Here is a 15,685-nt window from a genome sequence, read left to right as displayed (position 1 = left end):
ACTCAAAATTATGGGGGGGATCAGGTAAATTTTATTGTGACACAACCTTATTAACCTTATCCTTAACCCCCCCCCCCCCCCCCACATCCCAAGTGAGAAACGATGATCGCTCCCTTACTAAACATATTCATTGTTCTTTCTAGAGTGGCCCGAGCCCACGAGGATTTAGACGCCACGAGGGACATCTCAAGTCACTGTATTTGTACTCGTCACATTCACAGTTTATGAACTCGGTCAAATTTGGAAGCAGTTCTATTGGTTGCTATGGTAGCTACTGTGGACTCTCACTCTCATTGGCTCTCTCACTTTGATCACCTGTTGCAAATAGGTCAATGACGTAGTTATTGAATTACAAACGAAACAACTAGGAAACTTAAGGATAAAAAGTTGTCCTTAACAATGTGTTTAATTGAACAAAGATTAAAAGTGCCTGGCTTAGCAATTTCTTGTTGCGAAGACCATTCATTTACAAAAATATATTTCAGATTGAAAAAAAGAAAAGACCATGTCTCAAGTTTTGGTTATGATTTTACGACAAGCGGGAAATCTTGTTTTGGTACGCATATCCCCATCGAAACTATTTTTGTCTGGTTAAATAAAATCATCAAGTTTCTTTTGTTAACTTAAGTCGTTAGGAAGAGCTTTGTTAAGGTAAGCTAAAAGATAAATTGTGTCACTTCAGAAACTCCGTCCAATACGAAAATCTCTCAAATAACAGGCTCACTTAATCATTCAATTCGAGTTTGAGGCATGCAATCAACTGATAGATTCTCTTCTTGCGCAGCTGTATTACAAAAGAACTCCATGCCAGAAGAACGGAGTAATTGATATCACGAAAATAAAAATATCAGTGGAAGCTTTAGACCTACTGACAAACGAATTTCATGCGTGTACATTTCTACAACTACAGTTACAACACGTGAAGAATATAAATATCCATGAATTTGTCTTTTCACGAAAAAAATCCTAAAAACTCAAAAATATACCAACAGTCTCTATGAAGAGAAAAAGAAGAAAAAGGGCGAGTGAAAGAATTTCTATGATAACAACTTAACAATGTATATAACGCTGAGCTTTGTACCATTCCTTTACTTTTCACTGCTGCGCTTTGTAAATGACGAGTCCTATCCTTTCCTTTGGTTACTTCTAAAAAAAGCTTTTTTAATGTCTTGTTGCATCGTATTACTAATTTTCAAATATCATCTTCGAAAAAATTACCTACATCGGGATCTCTTGATATTAGTGTGAGTATTCAATTGACTTTTATCAAAATACTTGATTGTAATGTTCCCTTTTCTCTTCTTTCATCATGAATTCCTTCACAACAACTTTTCCAACTCCTTCACCGTAGCCAGGCTGTTAACAGTTCGTGGATCCTCTTCACCATGCACCTTCATTCTGATGTCAAGTGCACACTTGGCCGACTGAAGGGCTGACAAAAAGTCTCCAAGTGAATGTTGAGTAACTCCTAATGAATGATAGCTGTCAGCGGTTTCTGAATGTTCTTCACCCAAGACTTTTAGCCTGATATTCAGTGCACCCTTCTTTGACTCAAGGGCTGACACAAAGTCTCCTAGTGAATGTTGCGTAACTCCTAATGAATGATAGCTGTCAGCGGTTTCTGAATGTTCTTCACCCAAGACTTTTAGCCTGATATTCAGTGCACGCTTCTTTGACTCACAGGCCGACAAAAAGTCTCCTAGTGAAAGTTGAGAAGCTCCTAATGAATGATAGTTGTCAGCGGTTTGTGAATGTTCTTCACCCAGGACTCTTGATCTGATATTCAGTGCACGCTTGTCTGACTCAAGGGCTGACACAAAGTCTCCAAGTAAATGTTGAGTAATTCCTAATGAATAATAGCTGTCAGCGGTTTCTGAATGTTCTTCACCCAGGACTTTTAACCTGATATTCAATGCACGCTTGTCTGACTCAAGGGCTGACACAAAGTCTCCAAATGAATGTTGAGTAGCTCCTAATGAATGGTAGCTGTCAGCGGTTTGTGAATGTTCTTCACCCAGAACCTCTAAGCTGATATTCAGTGCACGCTTGTTTGACTCAAGGGCTGACACAAAGTCTCCAAGTGAATGTTGAGTAACTCCTAATAAATGATAGCTGTCAGCGGTTTGTGAATGTTCTTCGCCAAGGATTTTTAACCTGATATTCAGTGCACGCTTGGCAGACGCAAGGGCTGACACAAAGTCTCCAAGTGAATGTTGAGTAGCTGCTAATGAATGGTAGCTGTCAGCGGTTTGTAAATGTTCTTTTCCCAGGAATTTTAACCTGATATTCAGTGCACACTTGTTTGACTCAAGGGCTGACACAAAGTCTCCAAGGGAATGTTGAGTAAGTCCTAATTCATGATAGCTGTGAGCGGTTTGTAGATGTTCTTTACCCAAAACCTTTAACCTGATATTCAGTGCACGCTTGTCTGACTCAAGGGCTGACACAAAGTCTCCAAGTGAATGTTGTGTAGCTTCTAATGAATGATAGCTGGAAGCGGTTTGTAAATGTTCTTCCCCCAGGACTTTTAACCTGATATCCAGTGCACTCTTTTCTGATTCTAAGGCTTCTACGTGGTTGGCTTTCGTGCGTTCGCTGAGGAAGTTGCACTGATGTTTTTCTCAACTTTTTTTTGGATTTTTTCGGGATGAAAATTCACTATATCTCCGATTTGAATTACACGGTTCTTGTTCTTTTTTAATTTAATGAGCAGTCTTACTTCAGAGAAATGAAAGTTGAACCGACCAGTTGCACCAGTTGGTATGGCAGAGTCAGATTCCGTCAGTATTTGCAGCAGTAAATTACTAAAGAATTGGCTGGTTGTATCAGTGGAGATGTTCTTTACTGCTCGACTCACCAGAATGATAACTTCCGTTTGAAGTGCCTGGTTATGGGTCAGTCTGGTTTTCGTTTAGATGTATCCTGTCTTCTTCTCTCCTGGTTTCATCGATCTCCGGAATTACTACTAAGCCCGTGTTTCCCATTGCTTTGCATTCATCTACTGCTCTTTTGTAAAGGTCAAGTGACTTTAACGGGGTTCCTTTTGGAACTTTGATAAAGAGCAAGAACTTGGAGAATAATGAGCTTTAGGATTCTGTGCTTTGGAGTTCTCTTCATTAACGAAAGCGCTTCTTCTAAATGTCTCACTCCTTCTTCAACTCTCCCGATAAACATTTTGTACAATCCTTGGTAAGTCAAGAATTCTCCTTGCAATTGTGTGTCTTGGATGACGGTAGACAACTGAACTTGCTTATTCACCGACAGCAGCCTCTTCGTCTCTTCAGTTGCGCCCATAACCAAGCTCCCATACGTTTTCGATAGAAGCAGTCGTTTGTGGACAGAGTTAAGCCAATTATGATCATTGGCTGCCTTTATTGCTGTTTCGTAAATGATGTCAATCATAGCGTAATCTTGCCTGGATTGTTTTCATTCGTAACACAGCTGATGCGACATGTAGATCAAAGTGGTTGGGAAGAATGCAAAGTGAGACCAGTGCTTCTCTTTCCTTTACGGAAAGTCTCTGAAAAGAGGCGTCGAAAAGCCGAACACTTCAACTTTTGATTTCTGGGATAGTCTGAGTTGTCCAACATTTCCAGAATGTTATTTGTGGTATTCAAGAACACGTCAACAGACCCACTTAATGTTCCAGTACTATCCTCCGAAATGGAGGAACACAACAACTTCATGGCCAATGGTACACTCCCGCAAGTCTGCCTAACTTTTATACTATCAGACTTGCTCGCTTCTGGAAGCAACTCTTGAACAAGGTTTAGGGAGGATTGCTCATCCTGCTCTCTTATTCATAAAGCATGGTGTCCTTTGAAACGCAGATTTAAGAATTCACAAGATTCCCTTGTAGTGAGAAGAAACGTAACCTTATCGCTGCGATTGAGAATTTCTCCAATTAAATCAATAACTTTCTCTTTGACGTCCGGAAGGCCACTTTCAAAAAGATCATCGGCATTATCGAGGATGAAAACGAAGGGATTTGTAATTTGAGCCAAAATTGAGCAAAGTTCGTCATCTGCTGTCAAACGCTGCGATGCTGTTGCAGGTTGCGTAAGAAATCCAAGAAATCTCGACGTTAGATCACTTTTTAGCCTCAGGTCACGTAACGAAATGAAGTATCCCAATAGGCCTTGCGCTTGGAGGCGATGTCCAATGGCGATTGCAGTCGACGTTTTTCCGAACCCTGGCGAACTCCATATGGAAACGAGGCGAGTTACTTCGTTGTTCACGTGAGCCATGACGTCTACAGCGGTTAGTATCGTAATCAAATCAAATTCTCCTCTGAAAATAATTCCATAATTGATATGAGAAGTTTGGCTTCATTAATTAACAAAATTAATTGTTGTAGTAATTCAGTAAAGTTTGTTGTTACTTGCACAAAAAAAAGTAGCTTAAAACAAAACCAAACAGATTTATCTTTGGTATATAACCTTAACAACAATTTAATTTGTGTTTGGTCCAGATCTACGAAATAGCACTCCATCACTCAACTATTCTTGAATGTAGAATACCATAACCTTTGCTGACTATTAAACGTTGAAATATATTAAGCGTAAGACTGGGACGAGCCAGTGTCTTTCTTTTGTCTCGCCTCAATCCCTTTTTCGTTTCTCACAACCCTTAACTTTTGGTTTCCATATTTGCGTACAGTTCGTCGAGTAATATCATGGAAACAGGCATGAGAAAAAAAGACTCTTAACTGATAGTTTACAACCACTCGAGTCTTTCTAGCTGTTAATTTGAGGAGACACAACAGTTCTAATAAAATTTAGTGTCAGTCAAAGTATGGTATTGACAGATCCAATAAACAAGTTACTATATCCTCTTTCCGCTCGTCGGTGTAGAATGTCAAGCTGAGCTTTAGGGCGTAAACGTTCGGTTGAAACAAAATAAATCAACTATTGCACATCGCAAACATTCTAAACTCCCCTATAAGCGGACAGGCTCGATTTCAGCTGATAAATTGTATTAAAGTTCTTGTTCGAGCTGCTTCCGCTACTTTCGGGCGTACCGTCGACTCGTTCCATTCTCAAATGCTATTAATGTCCGACAGCCCTTTTTACAATATTATCTTTCAAACGTGCAAATATGTTGTCCAAATTAAGCGCAGATATACCTCACCTTTTCTTGTCTGAATCGAAGTGAACTTCTCTCGTTTACAACAGTTTCCCTTACGAAGGAGTGAAACAACAGCCTATTAGTGTCAGAAGCAAAATTTTCTAAAGCTTAGGCTCAGTAAAGGCCACTTACGGCATCGACGACCGAGAAAAGGGGTAGGTTACTCACAAAATAAACGTTCTATACGGGTAAACTCCGCTTTGAGGTCCGACAGTTCTCAAACGTTTTATATTTTTGGACAGCATTGACTCAACAAACATGTGATCCTGATAAAACGCAGAAATAACTTACCTTCTCTCGCCTATGTCGAAGTGAAAGATCGGCAGCGAGAATCAACTCTTCTCTTATGAATGACAACTTCCGCAGGGTCTGGCTACAACGACAATGTAAAATGTTCGGGGAAAAAAGTGGTAAGGATGCAATACCGCCAGGAAACTGCTCTTGGCGGTATAAAAACTGGGGTGTTTTCTAAGAAGTTCAAGACGAGAAGGTTCCCGTTGAGATCTGATCTCTTACTCACTTTTCCAACTGTAGAAAAGGCATCCTTTTCGAACACTTTCCACAAAAATCGGTGCTCCTTTTAAGCCTAATTTTGGTATCAAACCGACAGATTACGATCCTTTAATAACCTGAAACCTGTAAAAGGTCCTTCTAATGGGGGGAGCCTCCCCATCTGAGTCATTTTAGGAAATTCCTCACTCCCCCTTCAAGATAAAAGTGAATCGTTTGGCTGCTTCAATAAATGTTAACGATTACCTTTTATTTTTGGCCTGAGATGTGAAGGAATACTTTCCTTTGTCTCTCAGGTGGTTGATATTTAGGTGCATCTCCTAATTAACTTATAATATTTAAGCTGAATACGCCGCATGGCGAGCGACGGAAAATAGTCGGTTTATCAATTTACTGTTCTGATTGGGCAAGTAAGCTGAGTGGAACCAACATGTTACTTCTATGACGCAGCGCCGGGTGCACGATATTTTGCCCCGGGTGCATCCGTTGAAAAGTTTTGTTTTCAGGAAAGTAGGATTGAATTTTCATCACTTTTATCGAGTTAAGTACTGCTCACATTGGGAAGAGTTAAGAGTGTGAAAATTTCTTCCTAAGACGCTTCCATCTCGCAAACAGGAACATTAAACATATTAAATTCCACGGCGGGTTCAATAGAGCGTTTTAATATCTTTACAAAATTTTGCTATGGCGCAACCTCTGAAACAGTACTTAGTATAGCAGGAAATATAACTCAAACTTCAACGAGGATGGAAATCATAACAGTGGATATTACCCCAGCTGCGTGAGATTTAGAAATATGACTAATGAACAGAAAAAGAGAGATTAACTGTGTGAGATGTGGGTAACCAACGATGTTCGTTGTGAAATGCTTTTAATCACTATTCAGCTCGCTCTAGATCTGTCAAAATATTTCCTTTCTGCGGCCCATAATTTGGTTAGTGTACAAGTACCATAAACTTTAAAGAGCATTTACACTTCTCTGACCAAGAGGAGTCAGTCCAGGCTGACGAAAGCAGCAGCTTTTGGTTACATTTGTCGCTCTACTTATCCAGAACAGGCTTTGACAAACAAAGTGAAACATATTTACTTACATTCACATTTTAAACAGTCTTAAAGTCTTTGGAAATCCGAATTTCTGTTCGATCAGAACGAGTGAACTGCAGAAATCTGCTAAGAGCCGCCGTGGGTGTGACAAAAGAACAAATCCACCAATTTGTTTGTCTTTTATCAGAGACATTAACAGATCTCATTACAAACGCAGAAAACATTCGAAACTATTGCAATCAACTTATTTCCCTCTTGACGGAACATTTTGTCTTCTTCATAAATGACTCATCAAGGTATATCAGGATTGGTTTTAAATTTTGAATAAAGCATTGCTGGATATTTTCGATTTGGAGTCATGTCATGATTAAATGAACAACCTGAATAGGTTGTGTGCGTATCAGCCGCAATTTACCAAGACATGGCTGTCCCTGAGTTTTCGCTTGAAGGCGGACATTAAGTCTAAAAGCTCCTTAAAAAAACGCGTGGAAGCTTATCGTCAAAGCATGAAGTAGCCACTTTTACGGAGTTAGATAATGCTCAGATTGAGACGAGTTAAGAGTATGAAAAATTCGTTACAAGACGCTTCCATTTCGCAAACAGGAACACAAAATATATTTAATTCCACGGTGGGTTCAGTGGACCGTTTCAATGTCTCTACAAGATTTTGCTGTGGCGCAATCTCTGCTACAGTACTTAGTATACTAGAAAATTGTTAAGCATTGTTGGATAGTTTTGTTTTGGAGTCATGTCATGATTAAATGAACAAGTTGAGTGGGTGTCGTACATATCAGCCTAAATTTACCAAGGAGTGGCTGTCCCTCGGTTTTCGCTTGAAGGCGGACACTAAGTCTAAATGCTCTCAAGAAAATCCAGGGAAGCTTATCGTCAATCCAGGGGCTAACCGTTAGGAGGGTGGGTTGCTGAAATACGTGTGTCCAAACCTCAGAGGCGGGGAGGGTGTTTTTTAGACACTTTAGTAAATACGAATTTGATTTTTGAACGGAAAGGTTCAAAAATCAAATTTTCCAGTGAGTGGAGAGTGGTTCAGTGTCTGAGGTAGAGGGTATTGGCCGAGGAAGATGTGCCATTGACATTGAACTTTGAATTAATTGTAAGATATACATGTACACATCACATGTCAAGAGCATGATAACGTTTGAGAAGGAAAGTTGGGATTCGTATTGTCACAATACTCCTTGATTTGTTTGTACTCTTTTGGCGACGAAAAGAAAAAAACATGTGATCCCTCCTAAAATCCTCCCACACCCTCCCCCTCCGCAGAGAATTATGACAGGTTCCCATGGTGAGTAAAGAAAAGAAAACTTGAACAGAACAAGTTGGTTCACTGAAAAAAACTATTTTGCTTATTGTTATGTATTTGACGCAACAGTTTACCAACAACCCTTGACTTACAATAATCGAATGGTCGCCTCAGAGAGGTTACCCAGCCATCAATAAACTTTATGGAATGTAAGGGAAAAGAATGTCAGGTTTGCGACCCGATAGGTATAAAGACAAAAAAAACATTGAAATATGACAATCATTGCACCTTGAATCATAGAAACCAACAACAATTTCATAACACTCCCTTTTAAAACTCAAAGAACCAGTCATTTTCAATCACGCGATGGGAGTGAGAGGGAGGGGGTTGAGGGGGAGGGGGGTGAGGGTGGGGGGGGGTTGGAGGATCTTAGATGATCTTCCCTAGGTTCTATAATATTCTTATTATCTCCTCCCAATTGCCAGTTTTTTTTTTACCCTGAAAACCATGCGATCCCCAAAATCCTCCACTCTACAACCCCCATGGGGATGAACATTGACTGGTCCCCTGGGTGAGTTAAGTTTGGGAACAAATAAGCCAAGCTGATACGGCTTGGCCTGAGGAAGGTTGAGTGTATCGGCAGGACTCACGGGACATGATGAGGGGGGGACAGTAGAAAGGCAAGTGGAGAGGAAACCAAAGAAACACAGTTTGAGCTGTCCGAAGGCGTAACAAGAGCACTCAAACGAATAGTTTTAATTATCAAAATACCGCTTGCTTTTTCAACAGAAAATCCTCATTTGCGTTCTATTCAAACAGGCTCAAATACATACGCTGATGATTCATGTGTCGCGTTTAGTTAATGAGATGTCCACGTGAGAACTCACGTCGACTATTCAAACCTCATTGAATATTCATAATCCCTCGGGATGACGTCATTAGCTTTATTCAAGACCAAACTAATTATGCAAGGGTGTCAGTTCGCAACGAGACGCTAATGAAAAAGTCGCTATGGATGAACCAGTTCCATCGCGTCCTCGACAGTTAACCTCGCAAGTAGTCTCCGAAGTTCGAAAATCCACTGCAATTTTGGATCAGGGTCCTACCCCCTGTTTCTCCCAATTTAACATCCACAACATCGGCGACTCAAGCCGTTTCAGCAGCCTTAATTGTTTCAACAACGACAATTGCATCGACTGCTTTAACATCGGCTGCCACAATATCCGTCCTTAGAAGTCAGGGAGGTGTTTAGGTAAGGATCTTGCGTAGGTACAGGTTTTTTTTTTGGGGGGGGGGAGGAAACTAGTTGTTCAATTAGGTTGTTTAAAGGTTACGCTTCTAGACCACGAGACTTGCTGCAGATTTGCTGGAAATGCTTTTCCCGGGAGATTTAAGCTCAAATGTATTTCTTTTGTTTGAAAGAATGTATTTTAACTCTGTTTCGCAAGTTCCCCCTTGATGTAAATTTTTTCTTCAGGAAGCACGTGTCCGTGATCAGCTGTGTGGGTTCGCGTGATTCAGGTCAAAGCCGTCATCAATACGCTATATGGGCTCACGCGATTTAAAGAAAAGGACTGTTATGCCTCGGGTGGGACTACGCAATTTAATAAAGTAAGAATAACCGTGATGCGCTGTGTGGGCTCACGTGATTGAAAGAGGAGAATCGTTATGCCCTGTGTGAGCAACAAAAGAAAGAAATGGTGAAGCGCTGGGTGGGTCCACGTGAGTGAAAGAGGAGAATCGTTATGCCCTGTGTGAGCAACAAACGGAAAAGATGGTGAAGCGCTGGGTGAGTCCACGTGATTGAAAGAGGAGAATCGTTATGCCCTGTGTGAGCAACAAATAAAAAAGATGGTGAAGCGCTGGGTGGGTCCACGTCAGTGAAAGAGGAGAATCGCTATGCCTTGTGTGAGCAACAGAAGAAAAGGATGGTGAAGCGCTGGGTGGGTCCACGCGACTGAAAGAGGAGAATCGTTATGTCCTGTGTGGGTACCAAAAGAATGGTAATCGTGATGCACTGTGTTGGCTCACGTGATTAAAAAAGGAGAATCGTTATGCGCTGTGTGGGCAACAAAAGAATGGTAATCGTGATGCCCTGTGTGGGCTCACGTGATTGAAAGAGGAAAATTCGTAATGCCCTGTGTAGGTAACAAAAGAAAAGTAATCGTGATGTGCTGTGTGGGCTCACGTGATTGAAAGAGGAAAATTCGTAATGCCCTGTGTAGGTGACAAAAGAAAAGTAATCGCGATGCACTGTGTGGGCTCACGTGTTTGGAAGAGGAGAATCGCTACGCTCTGTGTGAGCAACAAAAGAATGGTAGTCGTGATGCGCTGTGTGGGCTCGTCTGTTTGAAAGAGGAGAATTGTTATGCCCTGGGTGTGTAACAGAAAAAAAGCAATCGTGATGCGCTGTGAGGGCTCACTTAATTGAAGAGGAGAATTGTTACACCCTGTGTGGGCAACAAAAGAATGGTAATCGTGATACGTTGTGCAGGCTCACGTGATTCAAGTAGAAATATCGTAATGTGCTGTGTGGGTTTATGTGACTAGCGCGTCCGTCTGATTCGCTGTGGGTGTACGTAATTAAAAAAGGAGACTTGTGATGCGCTCTGTGGACCCACGTTATTGAATAGGAGAGTGATCTTGCGTTGTGTCGAGTGACATGGTTTAGTCTGAAATTCGTGAGGGGTTGTGTGAGCCCATGCGGACAGAGAGAGCCCAGACATCATAATGGCGATATTTTGGCTAACAGGTGTGCCTCTTGATCTATTGAGGCCGCTGCAGAGGTTAAGATCTTAAAGGAACAGCTGGACGATATGAAGAAAAGGGCGGAAAGGGCACTGATAGAGACGTCTTTGTCAACTTTTTAGTTGCTCAGGTAATCTTTGATCTTTACAGAGCCTTAGCTGCTCTAGAGCAACTGGTAGATCATGTAAGGGATTGCAAAGATGAGAGAGCCAAGCGTTGCAGTATTATCGTATGCCAATGTCGTCCCCTGCTAAATAGCCCCGCCATGCAGTCAGTGCTGATCAGGCTCGTCACTGATAAAGAGGAAGCAGAGTTGGCCCAAGTCAGCTTTTTTTTGTCCGAAAAGATTAGCTTTTGGAACAGTAGACTGTATGATAGGGAAACTACACTCGATATTCTCTGAAGCCGGGAGAGGCGGGGACGACTCTACTATTCCGGGATACGGGAACCCAGCAACATCGAGGGTAGTGAAGGACTACTTAGCGGCTATGAGGGTAGAGCAATTGGAAGCAAGAATCGTGCCAACTCAAGTGGATCCTTTCTTTATCTCCGACGCGGCGGCGATAGCAGCTTTTATTGGCAAACGGGTCAATGAAAGTGACCTCTCAGCAAACCAACCCTTTAAACTGATCCGTGATCAAGCCTTTCTGAAGACGTTATTCTTCACAGGAGACAGCAAGTGATCTTGGAAAGGTCAAGACTCAAGAACTGTTGCACTTCCCCAGAAGAGAAGGCCTACTATTCAATCACGTGCTGACGAAAAGCCCTCGTGATGGAACTTCCAACTTGTTTTCCCTAAAACGCTACAGGAGAGACCTGTAACTCTGCCCAGTTACAGCTTTGGAACTCTACATGGCGGTACATAAGTCTATCGGTGTACCGCTTTAGGGGGGTTATCTTTTTCGTCCAGTTAGCCTGTCGGGAGAAGTGGCCATTGCACCTTTGGATTCTGCTGCTGTCCAGAGCCGCCTTTAACTTATATTCAACAGTTGCCTGAAGTTTTTGGCAACCGTAGAATTACACTTCATGGTTTAAGGAGTGGGTGTGCGATTTTCTCTGGCAATGTCGGACTTGCAGACCATTACAGCCACGTCGGTTGGAAACCACGGGTACAGCATGTCACCACCTTCGGATGGAGCAAGTTCTAAGGTCTGGAGGCGCAGGAGACTCGTCATCAGAATTACCTTTGGACCTGGGGGAACTCTATCGCAGACAAAACGAGCTAATGGGCTTAACATAATTAGCAAGTTCTTCTAAAGTACCATCGATTCAAATGACCTCTGATCGACAGTAGTAACTGTAACAGTTGTATTGGGTTAAACTCGAATTGTCTCTTTTAAGGGTCTCGTTGGTTGGAGCTGCAGAGTAGGACTTGGTCGTCATAGCCGTAGTAAGCGACTAGGAAATTACCGGAAGTTTTGTACTTTCAATTCCTACCTCGTGGGGGGAGAGTTTGTGAGTGAGGGCTGGGAAAGTGGTCAGGGGGTGTTAAAAGGAGTTGTTGGAATAGAAGAGTCGTATAGCCTATCTATAAGAGGAAGGCTACTCGGAGCAGAGATGAGACAAGAAAGCTATCCATATCTTAATGCTAAGAAGACATCAAGTGGGATACTGAACTATTCAAACTTCATCGAATATTCATGATCCCTCAGGATGACGTCATTAGCATTATTTGTATAGGTAAACACATGGTTTCGAGTGCAACTTGGAACAAACGAGCACGAGTTAATTTTTTTCAAAGACCAACAAAATTGCGCGAGCCCGTAGGGCTTGTGCAATTTGTGGTCTTTGAACAAATTAACGAGTGCTTGTTTATTTCCAAATTGCACGAGAAAAATCATGTGATTACGTATTAATAATATAGCTTACAGCTGATAGCTTATCATAATTATGCAGAAGCAAAGCGCGCGCACCAAGTGCAAAAATAACTTATTAAAACCCTACAAACGACTTTGTGTGTTCGGTCAATACAACCGCGTACGATTAAAACAATAATATACAATGATATTTTCACATCTTTAAGGCGCAAAAAAGTTCAAAGTCCGGCCGAACAGTTCAAGGAATTGTCCGAATCACTTTCGATTAAATGGAATCGTCGTTTCGAGGTTTAACCATGTTTGTTTTTATTTCAGCGAAGAATCACTTGAGTAAAGTGTTAAGCTGGGTCGGCTCGTAATTTTTGATTTCCCTGGCAATTCCCTTCTCTAAAAACACTTTTTCCAAACCGTCAACCGAAAAGCAGTGCTTTTCATAGTGTTTCCGTTGTTAGAGCTGTTTTTCAGCCGCTGGATTGTTGTTGCGGTGGCGAAAGAAAACCTACTTAAAACGCCGGGTTTTGTTTCGCTCGCAAATTTTCAGTGTATCCAAATGTTGCCACATCCAAGGCTCGCACTTGATTGGCTATCATTGAGTTTCCTTGATTATTGACCAATGTCTGGTTTGTTACTTCTTTGCACTGAATTACCCGAAAACTGCATTTATCTTAACCAATCAGAACTGAGTAATTTTCTCATGTATATTATTAAAGACCAAACTAATTATGCAAGGATGTCAGTTCGCAACGGGCCGCTAATGAAAAAGTCGCCCCACCCTCCCACCCCGCCTCTTGCTGGCTTATTAGCACTCCATGCTACTCCCTTGTGATTCGACAGGGAGGCTATCCATACCTTAATGCTAACAAGACATGTAGAGGGATACTGAACTATAACCTCGAGCCTATCACAAACGCGCACGTGACCTACCCAGCTTGTTTCACACGTTATACGTCACGCCTCGATTATATCGAGAGAACACAATGGTTATCACTTCTTTTGAAGATGAGCAACAGTTATCCAACCACTGGTGTTTCGACTGACTTCTCTTTCTAAGCCACATTTACTCTCAAACGGTAGATATTCACAACGAATTCTCTATAATACAGAAGATGACTATTTTTACTACAAGACTGTGAACGCGAGCAATCAAGATGGCCGCCTAGTACAAATAAATCAAAGAAAATCTTGTGGCGCTTTAACCTTTTAATCCCTGAGAGTGACAAAGTTCTAATTTCTCTTTACAATCTTTCCCTTGAATCAAATGTTTAAGCCACGAGAATAAAGGAAATGATCAGCAACTAACGAAGCTCGTGATGGGTTTACAAATTCTCCTTGTTAAAAATTAGGAAATGTACAGAGAACAGTATGGAGAATATGCATAATGATGTTAGGGTGTAAAGGGTTGAGGCAGCTCCAGTGGCGTTAACATTTGAGTAGTCTAATAACACAGATACAATACTTTAATCTTGACTAGTTTTGAATTGTGTTCAAGTTAAAATCTGTTTGATAAATTGTGTCGGCCATCCAACTTGGTAACCAGCGACCTCTTTTAACTTTTTTTATCACTAGATAAACCTGGAATGAAAATTTTCTTTTTATTGGAACAACCGGCAGATAAACAAGGCACTCAACACAGAAATTCCATATAGTTTGAATCCCTCGTTTATTGATAAGTCAAGGTAAAAAAATCAACAAAAAACCAGGCGATGTGATATCAAAATTTGAGCTGCAATTCATCTCTCCCTTTTTTTATCTTCTGCAATGATACAATGGAAATTTACTTTGATTTTTTCTGAATTTCTCTTTTTTTCATGGGAACAAATGCGCCAATGTGTGTTACGTATAAAAATAGTCTGCATGGTAGATATTTACCTGACCGCCGCATAGTTGAGTAAATATCCACCATTTTTTACCTCCATTTCGGTTCTCAGTGTGAGGTCTTTTTCCTATGCGTGAGTTTCCCGAATCCAGGTTTCAGGGTCCGGGTTCTAGTTTTGATAATGAACGCTCACAACATTGCATTTTTTTATCAGATTAAGGCGCTTTTGGAACAATCTTGAAACTGTGATGAATGGTCAAGCCCATTCAGCCATCATAGAAAATTTCAGCAACCAAGTCTCTACAGCTGTCAAAGGAAAAGGCAATGAGAAGGAGTTTAAACAAATATTTGACAAGTTCGCTAATCATACCAAGCAGATTCAAAATGTAACAAAGAAGTTGAATAAAACAGTTGGCCATGTCAACGAGCTAGCAGCAGTATGGTGAGACAACCATCACATTTAACAAAGATGTCAAAAGCCTAAAAAGGAAAACAGGGCAAACCCAGGATGACATAGAAGACTTGGAGAGAAAACTTACCGAGAAAATTAACAAGTTGGAACAGGAGGTTAAAACTTTAAAAGTTTCTCTAAGTTATGCCCAAGAAGAAAGTGCATCGCTCAAAGAGGGTAAGCATATATTAATTCTATTTTATCGACTCAGTTGTTCCTGAAAATATTCACGAAAGTTGTTCAAATTGATTGTATAATCTTTGGAAAAAGTTGTATAGAGACCCTTACCTCCCCTCCCTAATAAAAAAATTTGTATTGCGCAATAGTTTGAAAATATTCGGGACCACACGCTCTTGAAACTGAGAACGCTTCAGAGAGCAGTCATTTTCAATCGCCGGAGAGGAGGGGTGGGGGATTTTGGTAGAAACACATAGTTTTAAGGCGAAACTCAGGAGTATTAGTCTTCACCAACAGAGTACAAAGAGGGGACTACAAAAAATTGACTACCACTTAGCTGCCAATCAATGGGCGGTTTATTAGAATACTACAGAACTGTATGAACTACGAGGGATCAGGTGAATTTGATCGTGACACAACCTGTATCACCACCTCTCCCCCCTACGTGAGAAATGATGATCGGTCCCTTACGAAACATACGTAATGTTCTTTCTATAGAGTGGCCCGAAGGTAAATTCTGCATCTTGGCAAATGGCCGCTGCCCACGAGGATTTCGACGCCACGAGGGGCATCTCAAGTCATTGTATTTGTACTCGTCACATTCAGAGTTTGTGAACTCGGCCAAATTTGGAAGCAGTTCTATTGGTTGCTATGGTAGCTACTGTGGACAATACGGCAACTTCATTGGCTCTCTCACTTTGATCACGTGTTGCAAATAGAAGATCTATGAC

The 15,685-nt window shown here is 41.2% G+C and overlaps 1 protein-coding gene across 1 annotated transcript in view; it reads right to left on the bottom strand.

The window, feature by feature from the left end:
* Window positions 1-1,319: 1,319 nt before the first annotated feature.
* The window catches only part of LOC131772152 (uncharacterized), a 37,408-nt gene continuing 23,042 nt past the window's right edge, over window positions 1,320-15,685 (bottom strand). Inside the window, exon 14 of the mRNA XM_066162307.1 lies at window positions 1,320-1,902. Within this exon, the coding sequence (XP_066018404.1) occupies window positions 1,320-1,902 (583 nt within the window). The remainder of the gene's footprint in view (window positions 1,903-15,685) is intronic.

The sequence above is a fragment of the Pocillopora verrucosa genome, chromosome 2 (genome assembly GCF_036669915.1).
Source record: "Pocillopora verrucosa isolate sample1 chromosome 2, ASM3666991v2, whole genome shotgun sequence".
Lineage (NCBI taxonomy): Eukaryota > Metazoa > Cnidaria > Anthozoa > Scleractinia > Pocilloporidae > Pocillopora > Pocillopora verrucosa.
This window is presented reverse-complemented; position numbering and strand designations above follow the sequence as displayed.